Below are 23147 nucleotides of genomic sequence, written 5' to 3' on the forward strand. Positions count from 1 at the left end.
TACAATATGGGGTTGTTTCGAGGACCACATGAGCTAAGATATGTTAAATACCTGGCACAGTGCATATGCACAACAAATACTAGTTTCTCTGTCATCATTTAATACATTAGTTTCCATTTCACTGGCAGCCTTTGAGGATGGAAGACATTAAGGTGGTTTTAATCATGTTAAGTAATGTTACATAATAGCTTTACCTCTCCACCTACTTCTGCCTAAATTTCCCTTGAAAGACTACAGGGATGTCTTGAGACTGCATGAACAAAGCAGAAATTTCCTTCTGCTTGAATAAGATTTCTTGCAGCTATTATTTTAAAAAGTGGAAGAAGGCTGTTCCATTTATCTATTACATGGCAAATTATAAAAAAAAAATCGCAAAAATTATTTTGTTTGTATGGGGTCAGAATTCGGAGGGGTCAGTACTCAGAGAGTGCTTGGTTAGGTGATATTTTTGCTCCATGTGGTATTAACTGGGGTCGCTTGGTGGCATTGAACTTGTAGCATAGATGGTCTGGAGTTCAAGAAGGCTTCATTTATATTTCTGCCATCTTGGTGGGAACAGTTGGAAGATGGTCCAGCTGAACCCCTCTCCCACCCAGTGTAGTCTCAGGGCCTCTCTACACGGTTTTTCCAGCAAGGTATATGAACTTTTTACATGGATCTAAGAGGCAGTGAGTGGAACTACCTGTCTTGTATAGCCTGGACCCAGAAGTTGGCAAAGCATCACTTCTGCCATATTCATTGGTCACAGCAGTCACAGAATCCTTCTAGATTCAAGAGGGAGGTCTATAGATCCCACCTGTCATGCAATGAGTGGCAGATAATTTTCAGTCACCTTTAATCTGTTATGAAAGCACATGCTTGAAGACACAGGTCAAAGGAGCACAGTGCAGACCTTTATGAAGCACCTTTCTGTGACAGATACTTTGCTAGAATAGCTGATGACCTCAAGATCTGCAGCTGAAGAAGTTTCGATGAACCTTCCCTCTCCATTACTTGGGTGAAAGTGGACCTGAATCCTCCAGTTACTTCCATCATACTTTCATTTCTGCCATCCCTGATCTTGTGGAGTCAAGAGATATAATCTGTTACTCACGTATTACTCAAATCTCTACACAAGTCACCACTTATGGGAAAACTACCCTAGTCAAAACAGGAATAGCCAGCTTGTCTTCCATCTGCAGGACAGGAATGTATTATTTGTCTTTAAAACTTTCCCCAAACTCAGAAGAAAGCGTTGTTACATGCAAAAAATTCAGAAGACAGTCTTCAGTAAACTGCAATTTTGTTAAATTAAGAAAAAAAAGGATGTGAGCTGTTTAGGTAACAGTATTTAGACTTTATAGTTTTCAATAAAATTTAATTTATTAGTTGTTGCAACTAGAGGTACCTCAGATGCTGGGTGTGTTGCTAATCCTTTTTAACAAGTTGTTGGTTTCAGTGGCATTGGAGGGTAGTAAATAGCAGGCAAAGTTAATTATATCTTAGGTTAATTATATGTGTTAACTATAGGTAATTACATTATATTATACTACACTTCAAAACCTGGAGGGTTGGTGTTAATTCATAATAGGGCGTGCCTATTATGCATAACACTAGAGATGCATAGTATTTCTAGTGAATCTTTTTTTTTTTTTAAGACAGTCTTGCTCTGTTGCCCAGGCTGGAGTGTGGTGGTGCCATCTCTGTTTACTGCAACCTCCACCTCCCAGGTTCAAGCGATTCTCCTGCCTCAGTCTCCCTAGTCGCTGGGATTACAGGCGTGCACCACCATGCCCGGCTAAGTTTTGTATTTTAGTAGAGTTGGGGTTTCGCCATGTTGGCCAGGGTGGTCTCGAACTCCTGACGTCGGGTGATCCGCCCAGCTCGGCCTCCCAAAGTGCTGGGATTACAGGTGTGAGCCACTGCGCCCAGCCTCTAGTAAATCTTTTTGTTTTGATATGAATAAATAGAAAGCTTATAAAAAATAAAGCATTCAACCACTTCCCTTTCAATAGTCAAAGTTCAAACGCCAGAAAAGCTGAAATAGGTGATACAAAGTCATCCTTTAATATAGGCAGCAGTATATTTTGAGAAAATCCTAAACTCCACTTACTGTCTGTCTGTCTTACAAGTGCACCGAAATATTATTGCCTGTAACTGACATTGCGGTTTTACTGGTCAGGAAAATATGATTTTTTAATTCTAATCTAAAACCTGCTTTAGTACTAACCTGGGAAGTTACATGGTTGTCTGTAAGCTAATCAAGAGCCCTTAAACTCCATTACATAAATGATACACTTCCCCTTTGTATTAAGGGACTAATGGCTTCGCTTTTCAACAAAGCTGGATCTTCTGGCACACGCTCAGAAGATAGCCAGTACTTCAGAGATAGATTGCTTTGAGGGCTCTGGAGCCGCTGAGGGGCACAGTAATCCTAATGAGAAAGGAAAAAGAGGACGCCTCTGGAGTTAAAATAAGACAGAATGCATCTGTGGAGAACGGTGACTGAAGACTGGCAGAATTCTCAATATCTCAGGCCACTTATACAGCGCGCAGTTTTCATTTGTATTTTGGAGGTGCTCTAGAAAACTTAGAAATGATTAGAATAAAAAGTATAGATACTTTTAACCAGCCCATGTACAGGAAATTCTGTTGGTGTAGAAACGGTTCTGCTGTTCATTTCTTAATTGCTTCTGTTCCGACTTTGTCAGATGTAGGGCGAGGTGGTGGTGGTGGTGAGTCCTAATTTTTTGTATCTCTATCCAGTCTCGAAGCGTTTGGATTATTTTAAACCTTCATAACATTTGCGGAGAGCTTGGAGTGTTTTGTACATGTAGTGGGGCAGTGCCTGGCCTCCTGTGAGAGACTGATCATCTATAAACAATCCACACAAAACTCACTTGCCAGTGGACCGGGAGGATCGCTGCCATCCTTTCAGCAAAGAGCTAAACGAATAAGCAGAGATCCGGGCCCATCCATCCTCGCGCAGCAGTTTCTAAATTTTTACCTCGGCTTCATGAATGGCTACCAGCTGGCAGACACAACACTTTCATAATATTTGCACACAATTTATTTGGGTCGCTGTCTTTTCTTTCCTTTTTTTTTTTTTTTTTTTTTTTTTTTGAGAGAAACGGAGAGTCTCACTCTCTCGCCCAGGCTGGAGCGCAGAGGTGAGATCTCGGCTCACTGCAACCTCCGCCTCCTGGATTCATGCGATTCTTCTACCTCAGCTTCCCAAGTAGTTGGGGCTACAGGCGTGCGCCACTATGCCCAGCTAATTTATTGTGTGTATATATATATATTTTTGTAGAGACGGAGTTTCACTATATGTTGGCCAGGCTGGTCTCGAACTCCTGACCTCAGGTGATTCGCCTGCCTCGGCCTCCCAAAGTACTGGGATTACAGGCGTGAACCACTGTGCCCGACCATTATGTGGGTCGCTTTCTAATTTCTTTCTCCGTTTGTAGCTAGCATTGCCCGAAGGAGATTTCAGAGATCCCCTAGAGAAAGGGACGGGGGATGTCGTTTTCCAGTAATTTCAGGGGGTAAATCTAGCGCCGTTTGCTTAAGTTAAAAGAAAGGCGTGGGGAGCCAGGTGGTGCCCTGGAAGGAGGGCCGCGCAAGACGAGACCATCTCCGGGACAGGGGAGAGCGGGGCTAATGAACGCAGGAGATTCCGCGGAGCCTCCAGCTCCTGAACGTCCACCTTCGGCCCAGCTGGGAGACGTGGTCTCGGGAGGAAAGCCCGGAATCCCGAGCCGGCCAGCCGCTCCTGCGAATACCGGAGCGCGTGGGCAGGCGAGCGAAGGCAGAGGCGGGCCGGCGTCTGTCCCTTTAAGGGGCCGGTCTCCCGGCGCCGCCGGCCCAGACGCCGGGACGTGCCAGGGCCGCCCCGCCCCGAAGCCGCCCGTTTCCTGCCGAGCCGCGCGACGGCACCTGAGCGACTGCGGCGGCGGCGGCGGCGCCTCGGAGCGGGCGGCCCGGGCTGTAGTGCCGGCGCCGCCGCGTCTTCCCGGTCTCCTTCCCCGGCCGCACAGGGTGAGGGAGAGCAGGCCGCACCGGGCCGGGCACCGGCGGCAGGGAGCGCGGGGGGAGGTGGCGCCGGCCGCGGGGTCCTGGGGCAGGCGGGAGGGCCGCGCCGGGCGGGGGGGCGCGGCCGTGGGGTCCGGACGCCGCCCGCTGGGTAGGCCTCGGGCATCCGGTCGCCGCCGCCGGGCTCCTGCTGGGGTCGGGACGCCGCAGGTGGCGGGCTCGGAGGGACCTCCTCGTCCTCGCGGGGCCGCCCCGGGTCCGACCCCGGCTCTGTCGCGGCGCCCGGGGCGCGGCCGAGGGATACCCCCCTTCTCCCCAAGGACTACTCTCCCGAAGGCGAGGTCGACCCAAGAGGGCCCTGGGGTGACCGAGGCACCTATTTTTAGCCAGGCCTGAGGGCCCCGGGAGGGAAGGCGGATTACCGCCTCCTCGGTCGGTGGACGGAGGCAGCGCGTCTCCGGCGGCGTCCCCGGGCCGGAGCTGGGCCACGCTTACGCCATGCTGGAATTCCAGTCTTCGCCGCTGCCTCCGGCGGCCTGGGCGCTCGCCGCCTTCCCCGGCGCCCCTCCCGCTGCCCTTTGCGAGTCCCTAGGTCAGGGCGGGAGGCGGTTGGGCGCGGAAAGCAGCGCTGCGGGGACTTTGGAAAAATCCGTGGACCACCCTCGACACCGGCGAAGTTATCCCTTCCTCTCCCCGAGGGGTGTGTCTTCTTAGCGATTCGGCCTGACCCCTTCAGTTTCCAACAGTGAGACTTTTGGCCTGGGGACCTCGCCGGAAAACTACACGGGAAGTCCAGAGAAGTCGTCTGGCTCTCAGCCATACGCCTGGTGTGGGATGTGCAGCCCCGCACGCTGGCGGTGAAGGCGCTCGGTGCACTAGAAGTGGGCAGCCCCGGACGCGGGCAGCGGCGTCCCAGCCTGGCCCAGCTGCACCTTGACTAGGTTAGGTTAAAAGTAAGCTGTTCGATGTTGGCCTTTCTTTCTTCTGGGAGGAAGGAGGAATCTAAATTCAGAACTGTGTTGTCAGACGAATTCCTTAGCAGCTATTTAAGTTAGTAGTGCTTAAAGAGCTACAGTTGAAGTTAACTGTTAAGTTGTGTGTGTGTGTGTGTTTTGAGATGACTTTGTGGAAAGCCTTGAGAAATGTAGACACCCATAGCCAGCCTAGCCGAAGATAAGCATCTTCAGGTGAACTAAACGTTCTGAATTGTATAGGAGTTGACTTAAAGTTAGAATTTCTGCTAAATGAGGTTGCATTTGTTTTCCTTAGCTTACTTACCTAGCAGTCTTATGGCAACAGTGTCTCCGGTTTGGTCCAGAGCAATTGCTGGTGAGACTGGGGATAATGTTCCCAGGAATAACACTAAATTACTCTTTGAGTGTTTTGGGTAGACATGCCTTGCAGTAGACTTTCATATTTGATGTGTTGCCTGTTAAAAAAGGCTCTTCCCCCCCCCCCCCCTTTTTCCTTTTGTCTTTATTTTAGGGATCTAACCTGAAATAGCTGGGTCTGTTGATGAGTTCCCCTTCCACCTCAACATTGAGTTTCAAATGTCTCTTCTAATTTTTTAGCCTTCAGCAGACATGACAATACCTTATCTAGTGAGCTTAGAGAATAAGGTGTTCTACTTAATTTACTTGAGGCTGATAATGAATTTGAAAATATAACAAGATATATTGAAAAATTTTCTTAATACTTGAAAATTATAAAGAATATCAAGTATTTAACTCTTAATGATTCAGGGTCAACATTATGAAGAGACATTTATGATTTTGTTTCCAATTTAGATCTTTATATGTTCTTTTAATACCAGTAGGCTCTTCTGTTTGATATTGTGTTTTTCCCTAAAAATACCTCACTTCAGGCTCCCTTCTAGTTTATAGGCTTTAATCTGCTTTTGGTAGGGAGATCGTTTTAATAATTATATTTTTAATATCAGTCAGTATGACTTTTTAAAAGAGTCTAAAAAGTGAAAACCTTTTTGAGGCTTAACTTCTAAAGAACCCATATTAAGATTGTCGCTATTGTTAAGTTCTTAACTTGAATTTTAAGTTATGGTTAAAAGTTCTTAATCAGCCTGTCATGGTTAAGATGACACGTAGAATACTGAATCATAATTTTTTTAATAAAAGTTGAATGTGTCTTATACATTTAATATGTGTGAGTTAAGTTCTTAACTTGAATGGAAGATGTATTTTTAATTGTGTGCTTATAATTTTTATAGCAAATGAAGTTTTAACCTAAAAGATCTCCAGTGCTGTGTTAAAATATAAAATTATTGATGAACTTAAATGGTTCTAGGAAGGTTTTGGTTCTCTTGGGAATCTGACCTAATATGTAATAAGGAAATGAGAAAAATCATGCTTTGCAAGATCATATATTTGAGAATACACCTTATGACTTGCTTGTTCTCTGTACTGTTTTTAGTGACTTTGAAGGTAAATCCAGAGTACACTTAGAGGATAGAAGCAAGTAACTATTTCTCTAGAAGTGACATTGATGATCACTCATGCTCAAAGAGAATTGCATTTCATTGCTTCCTCTTTCAGTTCCTGTGAACATGACTTTGAGTGTCCCAATCAAAAAATGTAATTTATTTTCAAATCACTGGGAAAACATTGGTCTAGATGAGATTATAAACCTTTTCCCCACATCTGTAAATAGAAAATTAAACAGTAAGGGGAAGAACTTTATGTGCTGTGAACTAAGGAGTTTAATATAACCTGTGTCTGAGGTCTAGAGAAAGAGAAATAATGACAGTTTACAACTGTGTGCCAAGCTGTTGTGCTTGAATGTGTTTTCGGTCTTTGACAGAGGTAGCAGTGAAAACTAGGCTATTTTTCTTTTTTAAAAAATGGTACAAGCTTTTAATTGGTTTTATGTAAAAAGAAAATAGGCAAGATATACTTTTAGTTGTAACAGTAGTTTTGTAGATACTCTGATAGGAAATATAATATTCCTAGGAAATGTATAAGACATAACCTAAAAAAAATTGTGATTTAGTATTTTACGAGTCATCCTAACTACTACAGGATGATTAAAACTGTTCCATAACTTAAATATGGTTTCAGCAAAGTGATTTACACACTAAATTTAATTTGTTTGTGCTCTTCTTCCAGGACATTCTGCTTTTTGGGCTGTCTCATTACTAATTGCTTTGTTAGTTCTATCTTACGTCTTCTACTCTTAAAGTTGACTTGCTCAGTCCTTGTTTCACTTTTCTTTTTATATTCCTCTGACAGTCTTATCCAGTGTCATGGTTTTAAATACCTATATGCTGATGGCTCCCATATTTGTATTTCCAACCCAGACTTTCCACATATCCTGTTAGGCCTATCCACTTGGATGTGCAGTGATCAGCTCCAACTAAACTTCCATATTTTTCCTCAAACATGTTTGATGTTTTCATCAAACATTCAGGTAAAAAAACGTTGGAGTCATCCCTGACTTACTTCTTTCACACTTGGCATTCTGTGCTCTGTCTTATCTTGAAAATATAACCAGAATCCAGTCAGTACTTATTGCCTCCACTGCTCACAGCCTGGTCCAAGCCATTCTTATCTCTTACCTCGATTTCTGTAATTAACCTCCTAACTGATCTCGCTGCCTCTGCACTCTCTACAGTCTTTCCAACACAACAACCGGATCATATCACTTACCTTCTCAGAATGCTACAGTGACTTTCTCTATGCAGAGTGAAAGCTGAAGTTCTTATGTCCTTAAGGCCATACAGAATCTGGACACTTCCACTCTCCCCATTCCCCCTTACCTCTAAGGTTAGCTACTATCTTCCCTCTGCTTATTTCCTCTGGCCCCATTGGCTTTCCTAGGGGCAGCTACATGTCAGACACTGCGTTAAACACTTAGGCTCCATCAATAAACAAAACAGACGAAAAGCTCTGCCCTGATAGAAGTTATGTAATAGTGTGTGTTTGAGGGCAAGGGGAAGAGATAATAAACACAATCAATGAGGAAATTATATACTGTTGACTTCTCCTGGCAAGAAGGTGACAAGTGCCATGGAGGAAACAGAGCTGTGTTTTACACTGGCTGCTGCCCCTCCTTAGATCAGTGTTTTTTCTGAAGATACATGCATGGCTTGTTGTCTCTGTCCAGTCTTTGCTTTTTAAATGTCACTTTCTTAAAAAGATCTGCCTATTTTATTTAAAACTGCACTCCCCTAATGTCTGATTCTTGTACTTTGCTGTTTTCTTTATAGCATTTGTCACCTTCTGTTGTACTGTATAATTTCCTGATTGTGTTTATTGTCTCTTCCCCATAAACCCCCAAACAACAGTATTACATAGCTTCTATGAGGGTAGGCTTTTTGTCTGTTTTGTTTATTGATGACTCTTTAAGAGTTCAGAGCAGTGTCTAGCAGGTAGCAGGTCCTCAATAAGGATTTGTTGAACACAGTAATTAAATCCTGGCTGGGTGTGATGACTCACATCTGTAATGCCAGCACTTTGGGAGGCCAAGGTGTGTGGATTGCTTGAGCCCAGCAGTTTGGGACCAGCCTGGGGAACGTGGCAAAACCCCATCTCTAAAAAAAAATATAAAAATAGCCCGGCATGGTGGCATGTGCCTGTGATCCTAGCTTTTTGGGAGGCTGAGGTGGGAGGATTGCTTGAGCCAGGAAGGTAGAAGTTGCAGTGAGCTGAGATCATGCGGACTGCACTCTAGCCTGGGTGACAGAGTGAGATTTCGTCTCAAAAAAAACAAAAAATCTCGCATTCCTTCCTTTGATGGATACCTCATTATTGGATACATGTGGTTTCCAGTTTGCTCCTTTAGTCTTTCAGGGATGGTCAGAGAGCGGAAGAAAGTGGCATGGTGCTTTTGGGAATGATGTTAGAGTGTGGTGGAGACCGTCTTACATACCCCACATAATTAGGACCATTCGTTAGTTAATTCAAAAAGTTGGTTAAAGCAAGAACTCAAAATATATGTGCACCTTAAATGTTTTCACTGAAAATATTTGATTTTACTTTTATTTACCTTTTTATTTGTACTGACTTCTTAAAATAAAGGTTATCCTGATTTTCCTTTCATAGATTGTACTCTAAAAGCATTATGTATGATATCTAGTATTGGCTTCTTTAAAATGGAATGAAAAGGTAGGAACTGGGAAACTCTCCAAGTACAAAATCTTTATAGATTTTTGCAGCTATTCATCAAGGCCTTCCAAAGGAATTAATGCCGTTTTTATAGAAATAACACCTTTTGACTCTATTTTCATATTTGATAGATATATAGAAATAAGTAAGTAGGAGAGTAACCGCTAGCCAGAAACAGCTTTCTGAAGACACCAGCCTGTGTATTTTTACAAAGGAGTAGAATGTCAGTTAATCCAGTGAGAGATCCTTTAAGACAGCTTCCACTTTGAATAGGTTTCATAGGGGCCGTAGGGTCATACCAGCCTATAATTACTAGAGGAGAATGTTATTTACTTGTACTTCTTTATTTTGACTCTGAGTAACATCTACAATTAGTTATCAGAACTTACGTGAATTCAAGTAAGTGTCCATTGTCTATCAGGAGACATGATGTTACACTGCATTTTCACTGGAAAATGTGGGACAATTATTATTCTTACACGAGTCATTGAGTTGTCAAGGAAACAGTCTGGTCCGGTATAATGAGCTGGAAGTCAGTAGTTAGGAGACCTACAGGTCTTAGACCTTATTAATTCTAAGGTTTTTTGCAAGTTCTTTATTGTCCAGTTCTTTAATTACATCATGTTCTGTGGGGTAGTAGAAACAGTGTGGGCACTAGGGAGTCTGAAGACCTTGGGCTTGAATTTAGTTTTGCTAGTCAGTACCGCTTACTGCATGTGTGATCTTAACATATATTAACCTGCCTAAGGCTCATTAAGGAACTCTCTTACCTAAGTAGTTGCCTCATAAATGATAGCTAACATTGGAGTACATATTTGCTGTCAGACTCTAAATGCTTTATGTGCATTATCATATTTAATCCTCTCAACAACCTTATGAGGTAGGTACTATGTGGTAAAAACTAGGGAGACAAATAATTTGTTTAAAGACACAACAAATGTCTTTAGGAGGAGCCTTAATTTTAACTGAGGCATTCTGACTTAGAGCCCATTCTTACCCATTGAGCTGTTTTATAAGAATGCTTTCTGAAAAATAAAATGCCGTCCATGTGCAACTGTCTACTGTTAGGCGTTACAAAACTAAATTAAGGTTACTGTCTACTGTTAGGCGTTACAAAGCTAAATTAAGGTTATAAGGATTCCGCACCCCCCCGCCCCCCGCCACAGGAATTAGAAATTAATTCTTAAAACTAGTGATTTAAATTTAAAGACTTGAAGTTTTTCAAGTGGAGAAAATAGTAAAAGCTACCTAAAACACGTGCTATAAAATGTTTTAGTTATATGAAAAGCAGTAGATAGAATGTCATCCTTTTAGTTTCCAAGAAATTTTTCTGTTTCATTTCCTACATATGTTCATTATGAGTTACTCTTGTGTGATCTTACAGGCATTCCTTAATGACTACCTCAAAAAAGCCAACTCTGACCCTACCTAAAAATGCATACCCTCCCTATTCTTTGTCACAGCCTTATTTGTCTTCATTGCACCATCAGTCACAACCTGATGTTATAATATGCTTATTTCTTTCTTGGTATCTGCCTCACCTACAAGAATGTAAGTGAGGCAGGGACTGTTTTGTTCATCACTGTGAACTATGTGTTTGACACTTAGGTAGTGCTGAATTTGAATGAATGGATGGTCTGATGCTCGAAAATGATTGGGACTCATTGAGTCTTTTGCTTTACTTGCCATCCTTTATTAGCATGCCTAACTGAGTAGTATTTGGTGTGCCATATAAAGTGAAACTCTAAGAATAAGGGTTTCAGGTTTACTCTTGGGAGAGTGGAATGGAAAACAGTTTGAAACACAAATTTCAGCAAAATGCTTGTGCTTAGTCTCAGTTAATCTTGTTCATCAGTAATGTAAGTGTTCTGAGTGGAATCTCTACATAAATAATTCAGTGAATGCCTGTGTTTAGATCTAATTATCTTTTGAAATAAATTTGGACAAGCTAAGCTGTGCGCTGAAAACTCCTAGTGTTCTGAACGCTGTGTTGCAGAACATTGAAGATGTTGCCTTAAATCTGTAATATCCACACAGGTTGAATTCACTTACGTGCTGCCAACCTTTACTTGCCTACCTTGTTGGGAAGTCATGTTCATTTGAAATGTTTCTGTAATTTCTTTACGTAGTTTTCATAATCTGGATCTCTTCAGGTTGGCTAAATGTCATGATTTCTGTGAAGGGAATTCCTGAAGCTTGTATTTAGTGCTCTTATTTCTGGGTACAGTTTCAGGTACTGTGTTGTATAATCTTTGTGCTTGGTACTCTATTGCTGGGGAGTCATTTCTTAAATAACTTCCAGTTTGACCTAGATGTTTGCTGTAATTTTAAGTTTAAATTGAATCCTTTTGTAAAAGTGGCTTGGTTCTTTTGCTCTTTTTTTTTTTCTTTTAGTCTAAATAATTATATTTAGTTTTAACTTGAAGTATTTCTGAGCTTGAAAATTTTGGAGCACTTTTCAAGTGAAAAATACAGCTGACCTTTGGACAATGTGGGAATTCGGGGCGCTAGCCCCCTGTGCAGTCAAAAATTTTTGTATAACTTTTGACTCTTCAGAAACTTAACTACTAGTACCCTACTGTTGACTGGAAACCTTACCAATTACATAAATAGTCAATTAACATGTATATTGTACAATTAACATGTGTATTGTATTATATACTGTATTCTTATAAAGCTAAAGAAAAGAAAATGCTAAGAAAATCATGAGAGACTGTATTTACAATACTGTACTGTTTACTGATACAGTAAGTTTATATCATCTGTAAGATGAATCATCTGTCTGAAACAGTGAGCAACTGTAACTGCAGACCTCAGTCTATAGTACATATCAAGTAATTCAACTTTTCCTTGTCATGACTTTTCTCTGCTTCTTGGGAGCACTTCCAGCATTACTAGTGGCACTTGGCATGGGTCCCATGGTGTTATTCAGGGTTTACGGTGTTGTGCTAAAAATGATGAAAAATGTGCGAGAACTGAGATCACTTTTTACTGTGTTACTGTTACTGGAAGGACAGAATGCTCGTGTGGAGATAATTAGAGTCATGGATAGGAGTCATGGATACTTCAGACACTTGAGCTCACAGTAATAGCAACAGGAGGTGGCTACAAAATTATTACAGTGGTACAATATGTACTGCAGTTAATTTTATGCAGTTGTGATTTAGCACTATATCTTTATATTTGTTTACATTTCCTTCTATTGCAAATGGCACCATGTACAGTCTCCATATAGGGTCTGGTTTGTGTTTGTGTAAGTTTTGATAAATTTTAACTTTATAATTTGTGTATATTTTATGGTAGTAAATTATAAAATAGACTGGTATCTACATATATTTTATGCATTCATGACATACCTTTTTCTTAATTTTTTCAGTATTTGTAGGCTATGGTTTCTCTGCGAGGTTTTTTCAAATTATTGCGTTCTCCAAAAAATTTTCCAATGTAGTTACTGAAAAAAATCTGCATGAAGTGAACCCACATGGTTTAAACCCATATAATGTTCAAAGGTCAGTTATATATTCAAGATTAGCCTTGGAATTATATGTAAAATACAGCCCAGGCATTTACCTTGTCTGAGGTTTTGGGGAGAAAAGAAGTAATTCATAAATATAAGTTAGTTGTAAAGTGATGAAAGCTGAATTTTGGTCTGCTCTTCTAGGATTAATTACCTGGCATAAATTGGTAGTTATATTTCATATCCTTTCAGTGTTATGTAACCTTTATTTAAGCAGAAAGTCCTGGCAGCATTCAAAATAACAGACTACTTTTGGTATAAAGAGATTCTTTTTTTTGAAACGGCATCTCGCTCTGTCACCCAGGCTGGAGTGCAGTGGTGCAGTCCTGGCTCACTGCAACCTCTGACTCATTGGAATCTCTGATTCACTGCAACCTCCACCTCCTGGGCTCAAGCGATTCTGCTGCCTCCCAAGTAGCTGGGATTACAGGCGCCTTCCACCAAACCTGGCTAATATTTGTATTTTAGTAGAGATGGGGTTTTGTCTCGTTGACCAGGCTGGTCTCGAACTCCTGACCTCAAGTAATCCGCCCGCCTTAGCCTCCCAAAGTGCTGAGATTACAGGCATGAGCCACCATGCTGGGCCAGAGATTCCTTAATTGTTATTCTTGGTTACTATATTTATCTGATTTCATTTCTTTTCTTTTTTTTTTTTTTGAGACGGAGTCTTGCTCTGTCGCCCAGGCTGGAGTGCAGTGGCGCGATCCCAGCTCACTGCAACCTCTGCCTGCAAGCATTTCTCCTGCCTCAGTCTCTGAGTAGCTGGGATTACAGGCATGCACCGCCACGTCCAGGTAATTTTTATATTTTTAGTAGAGACGGGGTTTCACCATGTTGGCAAGGCTGATCTTGATCTCCTGACATTGTGATCCACCTGCCTTGGCCCGGGGTATTCTTTCATCATGTTGTGTGTAGCTCTAACTGATTTGGCTACTTCATGTATGAATATTTTACTACCTGTTTCCTGTTGTTGGACATTTGGGTTTCTAGGTATTTTTGTTGTTAGCATACACGGTGCTGCTATGAACACCTTAAATAGCATAGGTCTATTTATTGCACTTGTGTCTCTAGGATACTGTTTTTTTCAAACTTTTTGTTACCACTCACAGTAAGAAACACATTTTAAATTATTACTCATTATATTATCAGGTATACTATTCCATGGTATTCTGTTTCATTAAAACTAAAAACGCTAGTCAAGACCTAAGTTTTATGCTAATCGCTAATGAGGCTAGAGTGTAGATAGTTTTAGGGCTTATAACTAGCTAGAAATAGAATTGCTGGATTGTAGGAGACACACATTTTCAACCTTACTAGTTAGTGCTAAATTGTTTTCTTTCCAATATAAATGTTTCAGTTTATTCCTGTCACCAGTGTATATGTGTAATGGCTCCACATTCTTCCCTATACATGATAATGGCAGAAACCAGTTAGCCTATTGTGTGTGAATTGATACATTGTATGTCTTTGCATTTCTTTTTTTTTTTTTTTGAGACGGAATTTCGCTCTTGTCGTCCAGGCTGGAGTGCAATGGTGCGATCTTGGCTCATCGCAGCCTCTGCCTCCGAGTTCAAGCGTTTCTCCTCCCTCAGCTGGGATTACAGGCATGCGCCACCATGCCCGGCTAATTTTGTATTTTTAGTAGAGATGGGGTTTCTCCATATTGGTCAGGCTGGTCTCCCGACGTCAGGTGATCTGCCTGCCTTGGCCACCCAAAGTGCTGTGATTTACAGGCGTGAGCCACTGCACCTGGCCTTGCATTTCTGATTAATGAGACAAAACATATTTTCAGCGTTTGCTGGGCACTAGTTTCCTTTTCTCTGAAATGACTGTTCATTTTTCTGTTGGGTTTATTTTTTTGGGTGGCAAGATTTCTTCGTATGTTCTGAATACTAATTCTTTGCCACTTATGTGTTATAAATGTCTTCCTACTTTGTGGCTTGTCTTCTGACTTTCCTATGGTGTCTCTATTAAAAGTTAAAAATTTTAATGTATAATTAAATTTTCCTTTTATCATTTGTACTTTGTGTCTAGTTTAAGAAATTCTTCTCTGCCTCACGGTTATGAAGATGTTCTCGCATGTTGTCTTCTAAAGTTTTATGTTGTCTCACAGTTCTTTCCTTTGAATTGATTTTTGTTTCTTCCCCTTTGTGCTGTTTTCTTTTCTCCAAGGTTTCCACTGCTTACCATTTCAGTTTTTAAGGGCTAAAATGTGTTTATATATAGTGTTTATATAGTATTAAATGTGTTTATTCAGTTTTTAAGGGCTAAAATGTGCTTTGAAATAATATTTTGACTATGGGGTTGTTTTGAGGATTGCATCTACAACTTACTTTTAGAGTCACAAGAAAATAATTGCAAGTGGCCCTTGAACAACATAGGTTTGAACTGCATGGGTCCATTTATGCGTAGCGCAGGATAGTGAAACCTGAGTAGATGGACTATTTGACTTGACTGTGGGCAGATTTTGGTATATCTGTGTGTGTCCTGTAACCAATTTTTGATGCATACTGAGGGATGACTGTATGTTTTCAGAAAGAAACTTTGGATAGTTATTCAGTAAACTTTGAAGTCCCTCCTCCAATCCCTAGTTGACATCCTAAGTGTTTTGTAAATATTTGACAGTGATGCCAGTGTTTGCATGTGGTTTTCTTAAATTGTTTTGCACATATATTGTGAAGTAGATCTTTGTGCTTGGTATTTTGAATAAATATGGACAAACTTCTGTGTATCCAGCTGGTACTCAGAGTGTACTTACAGTATGAGGAATCAAATCCTTAATTTTGAAAAATTCTTACCTCTTTAAATATTGCTTCTTTTATTTTCACTTTTCTCACTTGTTAGACCTGTCTTGGAGTCTTAGTTTATCCCGTGTCTTTGATTGTTCTATCATTTTTTTCTCTTCTCTGTGCTTCATACTAGGTGAATTCATTACTGTCTAGCAATTTACCATTTTATTTTTCTATTTTGTCTGGAGTGTATTGTATCTGTTGAGTCTATATGCCAGTATCTATAATTTTCATATTTTAGATTTGGAATTGCTTTTTCGTAATCACCGGTTTCAATTCTCTTTTTGTTTGACAACCCTTTTGCTACTTAGAAAATCTCTCTCTCTTCCTTTAACATGTTCAAATTAAAAAATCTTTGTCAGACCATTTCATAAAACATCTGATGTGAATTCATGTTTTTATATGATTGTTTTTTCTCATTAAATTTCTTGCTATGTTTTGGATTTTAAAAAAAACCTGGTTTTAACATTGGACAGACTCATTATTTTGATGACTTTTGTGTTCAAATCAAAACCCTGATATTTAATCTTGTTTTTGAGTTTACGAATTGATCAGAAATAGACACCCCCCCCCCAAAAAAAAAAAACAAACAAAACTTGTTAAACACTGTGAGGGTACTATTAACAAAATTCACACTGGGAAACTCTCTAGGACTAGCTGCCTGGTTTTTGTTTTTTTTTCCCTCCCCAACTAAAAGTTCTAAGAATTGTAAGAAACTGAAAAATGAAGAGATAGGTATAGTAGGTGAAAGGAGACAAGAAATATACCAGTCAAGGAATAACAAAATACTTACAAAGCAATTGGGGAATGTGAACGAACGCTAGCTTTGTATTAAGGAATTATTAATTTTTAATTTGCTATGACATTGGATGTTTTGTTATCTTTTTTTTTCTCCAGGCTTGGAGCTTCTATAAAGTTATAGCTCTGGATTTGCCGTGTCATTGTTTTTCTCCCCTCTCTTGCCCTCTCCTTTTTTACCTTTTTATTTTTTTAAAACCTCTTTTTACAAGCTGTGCAAATCCTGACCCCTTGGCATCTGGCGGTGAACCTGGTTCTGTTTTATTGCTGTTACTTCTAGGAGCTGAACTATCCAGCCATCTTCCTGGTTCCTTCTTCCCTCTACTCCACTTAAGATATGGGTTGCTACTTTGAATTTTTATTGCATTTCATCCCACTATGATGTTTATCTTAGTTTTGAGTTTAGCCATATCTTTTAAATCATTTCCTTTTATATTCGTGCAAAAGGTTGGTGCAAAAGTAGTATTTCACACCATTATTAAGTTATTTGGAGTAGGAGGATCCTTATTGGAAGTCTTTATCTTCATTTCTATCTATCTTAGTCTTACTTGTTTTTTGAATCCCAGCTTGTGTATCCTGAGTAGTATTCATAGTGTATCCTGAGTGCTCTAGTTCAGTGATCTTTTCCCTTCCTTTGCACAAATCTGTCTTTTAATCTTGTTGAATATTATTCAGCTCTATAGAACACATCTGATATTAGCATCACACTAATTTATGATGATATAATTAGTTAGAATCCTTAAGTCTTGAAATGCGATTCTTGCTTTTGCTGCTTGATCTTACTCATCTTGTGTTTCTTCATTCTGTTTTGGAGTTGCTATTCCCACTCAAGCAGAGTAGATTTTTTTTTTTTTTTTCGTTTTTTGAGTTTGGACTGGGATCCGTTGTTGTCTGAAATATTTTTGCTTGTTGTCTCCAACTTGAAAGTCAAATATTCAATGTTTTGAATTCATTTTCTTGAAAACCCTGCTGGTAATTTAAAAGCTATTAAATGAAAGCATATTTCCATTAATTTTAGTAGGGAATTATGATGCAATATTTCATCCCAAACAGTTTTCACACGTAGGTAAATATTAATCTAACAATGAAGACAAGTTTGTGTAGGTATAAACAAGTTGAAAGTAAATACACTTTATACATAAAATATAATGTAGTATATTGAAGGCTAATTGTATTTGCCAAAGGAGAAAGAAAATTTGATGGTGGATGGTAGTGTGGTTGGTAGGGTGTCACTTTTTGGAAAGTCTGTTTCTTCTGTATTGTGTTTTTTCACCAATTCACGCGTTCTGGAGTTCAGAGTTATCTTGCATTCAGTCTGCACTTAAGTTGTCTGCGCAGAAAAGCACCACTAGGACAATAACAGATAAACACAAGTTGTGTAAAACACGGGAAATGGAACGCAAGCAGAAAAGACAGAGTTGTAGGAGCTGGAAGCTCATTGACTTTCTTGCTCTGCGTATATACACAAAGCATATCTAGGTTCATCGAGTATACTGTATGTGCAGTATAGATCTGTTGCATATGATATACGCTGACGGGAAATAATTATGTTGAATAAAACATTGAGTGTGTCTTTGCCTGAAATCATAAATGTTGAAATTTCACTCTATGGAGTATTTATTTTGTGTGTGCTTAGGTAGACAGTCACTAATACCAAAAAAGGTCATTGCTTGAAAAGTGGTAATTTTCAAGAGCCATTTTGATGAAAACCAGTTAAATGAACAGCTCATTATGTGGGGTAAGTTTGTAGACTTAATAACGTGATATTCCCGCTTATCTGAACTAGTTGTCAGAATTTCTGCTATTCTAACCGGGTAGCTCAAAGAGTAACACAGGATAATACAAATCTTATTTTCTGAAACCTTTCATTGGTTTGCCCTTTGTTCTCATCCACATTTGTGAACTGGCAAGATTATCTTTAATTGATTAAAATGTTAGTAAGGTTAGGCTAAGAACCGAGTTTTTTTGTGCATTGTTAAGGTACTTTCTAAACCATTAATTGGCAACTTTGGGATATTATTGTTTAACCTTTTAAATATTCTCCAATTTATGCCACTATTCAGCCATGTTCAGGATTTATCAATCTTGTCACCAAGGATAGCTTGTTTATTGACTGTTCTGACAAAATCAGACATTCCATAATGTGTATTGGGTTTTCCTGATTTAATAATCCTTTTATTTAAAAAGGTACTGGAGTGATTTTTTTTTTTTTTTTTAATAGTGACTGGTTTGGCAGCTGGGCGTGGTGACTCATGGCTGTAATCCCAACACTTTAGGAGGCCGAGGTGGGCGGATCGTGAGGTCAGGAGATCGAGACCATCCTGGATAACATGGTGAAACCCCGTCTCTACTAAAAATACAAAAAAATTAGCCGAGTGTGGTGGCGGACGCCTGTAGTCCCAGCTACTCGGAAGGCTGAGGCAGGAGAATGGCATGAACCTGGGAGGCTGAGCTTTCAGTGAGCTGAGATCGCGCCACTGCACTCCAGCCTGGGCAACAGAGCAAGACTCCGTCTCAAAAAACAAAAAAATGGTTTATAGTGGATAGCTTTTGATGTGCCTGTATTTTTTAGTAACGTTATCTGGATTTACCTAAAATAAATTCATCAATTTTAATTTGACTACTTTCTATATTTAGTACATGATATTTAATAGCTTTTACTTTTTTTCCCCTAACTCTTCAGGCATTTTCTAATGGTGAGGAAAGCAGAAGCCTTTCATGGAACTTGAAATGTAGGATCATGGCAGCTGTGTCTGCTGAAGGCAACATCTATGTTTGCATGGCTGTTGAGGTGGTTGTGTTGTAAACATGGATTCTAAGGATGACTATAGGATAGGAGCCTCTACTTGTGGCTGTATTTTAGGTTCTGATAACTGATCACCTTTCAACCTCTTACTTCATATTTCTGTTGTCTGGAAGGCAGTCTTTGCGATCACAAATTTTGAAGGTTCATGGTATGCTGTGTTTTAATTATGCTAATTACATAATTTACGTACTTAAACCAACTTTCAGTTGGTGAAATCACAAGGACTATTTCTTGGAGTTAGCTTCCTATGGTTGTTCTTAGTAAGATCTGTTCTCTCACTAATTTTTTGCCTAAGTTTCTTATTATTGTGAGTGATGTCAAAAGGGTAGAACCTTTTTTTCTTTTTTTGACAAACTTTTTTTTTTTTTTTTTGCCACTGTAGACTTAAACTTTGTTAATATATGAAAGCTACACTTATTTCCAATTCAAGGTAATTATATCTGTACTTTTTGATGTTTTTTCTGTCATAGACTCTTGGCAGCTTCAAGAATAGAGGATTATAATGAAGACCATATCATGATAAAACATCCTTGATTTTGTGTTTCAGAGTACCAGTGAACACAAATAGAATTAGTATATACTGTATATATGAAGGATTATTTTGAAAAAAAATCCAAAAGGAAGAACTCACAAGGACCACCTATATAAAGTTATTAAATATTTGACAACACTGCATTGGACTGTGTGTTGGGCTCCCAGATAGATGGGAGAACATATATTTGAAAAGGAGAGTTACTCATTTGACTTATACTTTTTGAGTAGTATAAACTAAACTTTGTATAAGAAGTGAGTAAAAATCTTCAGTGAATGTTTTCTTAAGCCATAGTTCTTAAGGTACAATTTCAGAGAATGATAAGTACATAAGATTGTGAATGTATTAAAGCAAATGCCTCTTTATTTCAGTGAATCAGAATGAGAACATTTCTTAATTTTATCGGATTCTTCATTTGTACTTGTTTTTAGATTGCAAGATTTTGCTGTTTATTGACGATTTTGCTGTTTGTGTAGATGTTGAATCTCTTTGCTTTTTCTTAAATAGCAATGATAGGAATTTCCCTGTGGAATATGAACATTAAAATTGAAATGTAGAAGGGCCGGCATGGTGGCTCATGCCTGTAATCCCAGCACTTTGGGAGGCCGAGGTGGGCGGATCACTTGAGGGTCAGGAGATTGAGAACAGCCTGGCCAACATGGTGAAACCCTATCTCTACTAAAAATAAAAAAATTAGCCAGGCATGGTGGCGGGCACCTGTAATCCCAGCTACTTGGGAGGCTGAGGCCAGAGAATCACTTGAGCCCCAGAGGTGGAGGTTGCAGTGAGCCAGGATCATGCCCCTGCACTCCAGTCTAGGTGACAGAGTCAGATCCTATCTCAAAAAAAAAAATAAAATAAAAAAAAATAAAAAAAAAAGAAATGTAGGTTGTAGAAGTGTAGAAATTAAAATGTAGACTACAGAATAGATTGTAAGGTTTAGAAAAAAATTCAGGCTTTCATCATTTAACTGGCGTACTTGACTATCTGTGAAGATTTGTCCTAATTTTATATGACTTTGTACATGGAAGCTTGGAATCGAGGGGCCAGAGAGGGAAAACTCTTTGCTAGCACTCTTGTTTGTACATTCCTGAAGAGTTTATTAGAGAAAAGCAAAGGTCAGCTGTAATCCCTAATGAAAGAATAAGAATATTGGTTTCTCAGTCAGGCATACTGTGGTTGGAAAGAGGTACTGTTCATTAAAAAAATTACATTCTGGATTAGTAAATCTCATATAAAGTCTGAATTTTTACTATTTACTAATGTTAATCAGTTTTGTTTGTTGCATAGCTGACAGACTTACTGCTTCTGAAAACTAATAATATTCCAGTGTTCAGCAGGGTCTAGAATTCTGTGGTAATAATTAATGGTCATTGTTTCTATAGAGATTTTATTACATTATCCTTTGGCTTCTATTGCTAAGTACTATGTAAGTCTAAATTTCTTCTTCCTACTCTTTTCTGTGTTGCTTTCAAGACTTGTTTGAGTTACACAGTGTTACTGCAAATATGTTTAAATATCTTTTATTCTGTTCAAATTTTGTTGCCTTTCCTGAATTGGAAGATTCATAGCTTTCAGCAGTTTTTGAAAATTCTCAGTCACTTTGTTTCTTTGTTCTTTCCTCTCCTTGAATTCCCATTTGATTTATTAGACATTCTCATGGTATCCTTTATGTCTGTTAATTTTTCTTTCATATTGTCCCTTATGTATAATTTTTTGTGGTACATTGTCAGTTTTTTAATCAAGTCTGTCTTGTTTGATAATTCAGCTTTATATAGTTATCAGGCCATTTGGCTTTTAATTTCTGGGGGTGTTTGTATGTCTGTGTGTGCATATGTATGCATACACATAATTTATAAAGTTCAAGTTCTAATTTTTCTTTTTTTTAATGAGTGTTTTCTGTGTTTCTGATTTCTTTTATAACTCTAATGGCTAACATTTTTGTTTTAATAGTCTTTCACATTCTGTTACCATTTTTTTGGGATCTACTCTCTGTATGTGCTACTCTTGTTCATTTTGACTGGAAGTTCACCTTTGACAGGAGAATATCTGCAAATACTATACTGTACAGACTAGATTGAATAGAGGTAGTTTTTTTCCCAGAGAGATTTTTCCTTCCCAAGAGTTTTTCCTGAGTCACAGGGCTTTTGTGGCCGTTGATCCATTTTTTTTTTTCTTTTTATTGAGACGGAGTCTAGCTCTGTCGCCCAGGGCGGAGTGCAGTGGCGCAGTCTTGGCTCACTGCCAACTTCTGCTGCACAGGTTCAAAGCAATTCTCATGCCTCAGCCTCCGGAGTAGCTGGGATTAACAGACTCCCGCCACCATGCCCGGCTAATTTTTTGTATTTTTAGTAGAGATGGGGTTTCACCATGTTGGCCAGGCTGTTCTCAAACTGCTGACCTCAGGTGATCCGTGAGCCATTTTTATGTTAATATTTGTGGTAGGAAGCGGGCAGTAGGGGAGTGTTCTGGATTGGCAGAGACTGTAGATAATAATTTATGATTGTAAAATCTTAATGGAGACTTTTGGGTTTTTGAAAAGCAAACAAGCTTTCTCTTGTGTCTTTTTCGCATTTGTGCCAACACTACTTATTAAATCTATTTTTTTTCAACTTACTGATTTGAAATGGCAGTGTGATAATATACTGAACTTTTTGTTTGTATTTGGGCTATTTTGCCTTTAATTGGGTGTTCTTGGACAAGGTTTAAAAATTCTTGTTTTCATAAGCAAAACTTTTTTAGTAGAGTCATTTTTGACAGTATTTGATATTCTCATTTACATTTCATGTTTAGTTTGTGAGATGTTTTAGGTATTATGTCTTCTGGGGATAAGCAAGAATAAATGTTTTAGGTATTATGTCTTTTCTGGGGATAAGCAAGAATAAATTATTCTTGAATTTACATTTGATTTATTGGACATTCATCATTGTATCCTTTATGAATAAATTATTCTTGCTTATCCCCAAAAAAGACATAATACCTAAAACATCTGATCATTTTAGTACTTCCATTGTTGAATGACCTAAGGTGATCCACCTTAAATTTAATTTCGTTAAGTTTAAGCATCAGTTATTAAGACTACCTGGTGGTAGTGGGATTGGACAGATTTGTTAAGGTTAGGGTAGAGATAGGACCACTGGGAGAAGTTACAGGGTGATGCAATTTTGGATCAAAACTAAAAAGAACTTGTCTTTCTAAAGAAATACAGGGGGTTTATGGGAGGTGTTCATCCCTGCTTTTCAAGCATAGGCTGGCTGCCTGTTTCAGCTGGGTCTAATCTCTGAGTGGCTAGTTGGATTAGATGGCCCTTTCTTACTCAGGAATCTTATGAAAGGAAAAGTAGGTCAAGATGGTAGATTTTAAGGGGAGGAAAGCTTCTGTACATGGTGTAGCTGTTTTACGGTTACATTATTGGTATGAATTTCGTGTTGTAGTGTTAATTTTTGAACAGTTTTGATGACTTATGTTCTTTTGTCTTTGAAAACTGATTTTATGTGTTGATTTGAAAGACTTTTAAAAAGTTATTAATTTTTTTGGTATTAAAGCTTTCAGTTTATCTAATTATAAATTAGATTTT

General features: G+C 39.1%; 2 protein-coding genes across 8 annotated transcripts in view; one reads left to right on the plus strand and one right to left on the minus strand.

The window, feature by feature from the left end:
* Window positions 1-871: 871 nt before the first annotated feature.
* LOC140710005 (uncharacterized) lies at window positions 872-4831 on the minus strand. Its single transcript, XM_073010809.1, is given in 5 exon segments — window positions 872-1011; window positions 1014-1059; window positions 2276-2413; window positions 3611-4319; window positions 4434-4831. Coding segments are annotated over 5 exon segments (1431 nt in total).
* KTN1 (kinectin 1) overlaps window positions 3910-23147 on the plus strand; it is a 100597-nt gene continuing 81359 nt past the window's right edge. For 5 of the 7 annotated variants that reach the window (XM_007986757.3, XM_007986759.3, XM_037984019.2 and 2 more), the window contains exon 1: window positions 3910-4017. The gene's annotated coding sequence lies outside the window, so the exon portion shown is untranslated. Of the gene's footprint in view, window positions 4018-4198; window positions 4953-23147 lie in introns of those variants that run through there. The other 2 variants (XM_037984015.2, XM_073011007.1) reach the window with 2 other exon arrangements.

The sequence above is a fragment of the Chlorocebus sabaeus genome, chromosome 24 (genome assembly GCF_047675955.1).
Source record: "Chlorocebus sabaeus isolate Y175 chromosome 24, mChlSab1.0.hap1, whole genome shotgun sequence".
Taxonomy (NCBI): Eukaryota; Metazoa; Chordata; class Mammalia; order Primates; family Cercopithecidae; genus Chlorocebus; species Chlorocebus sabaeus.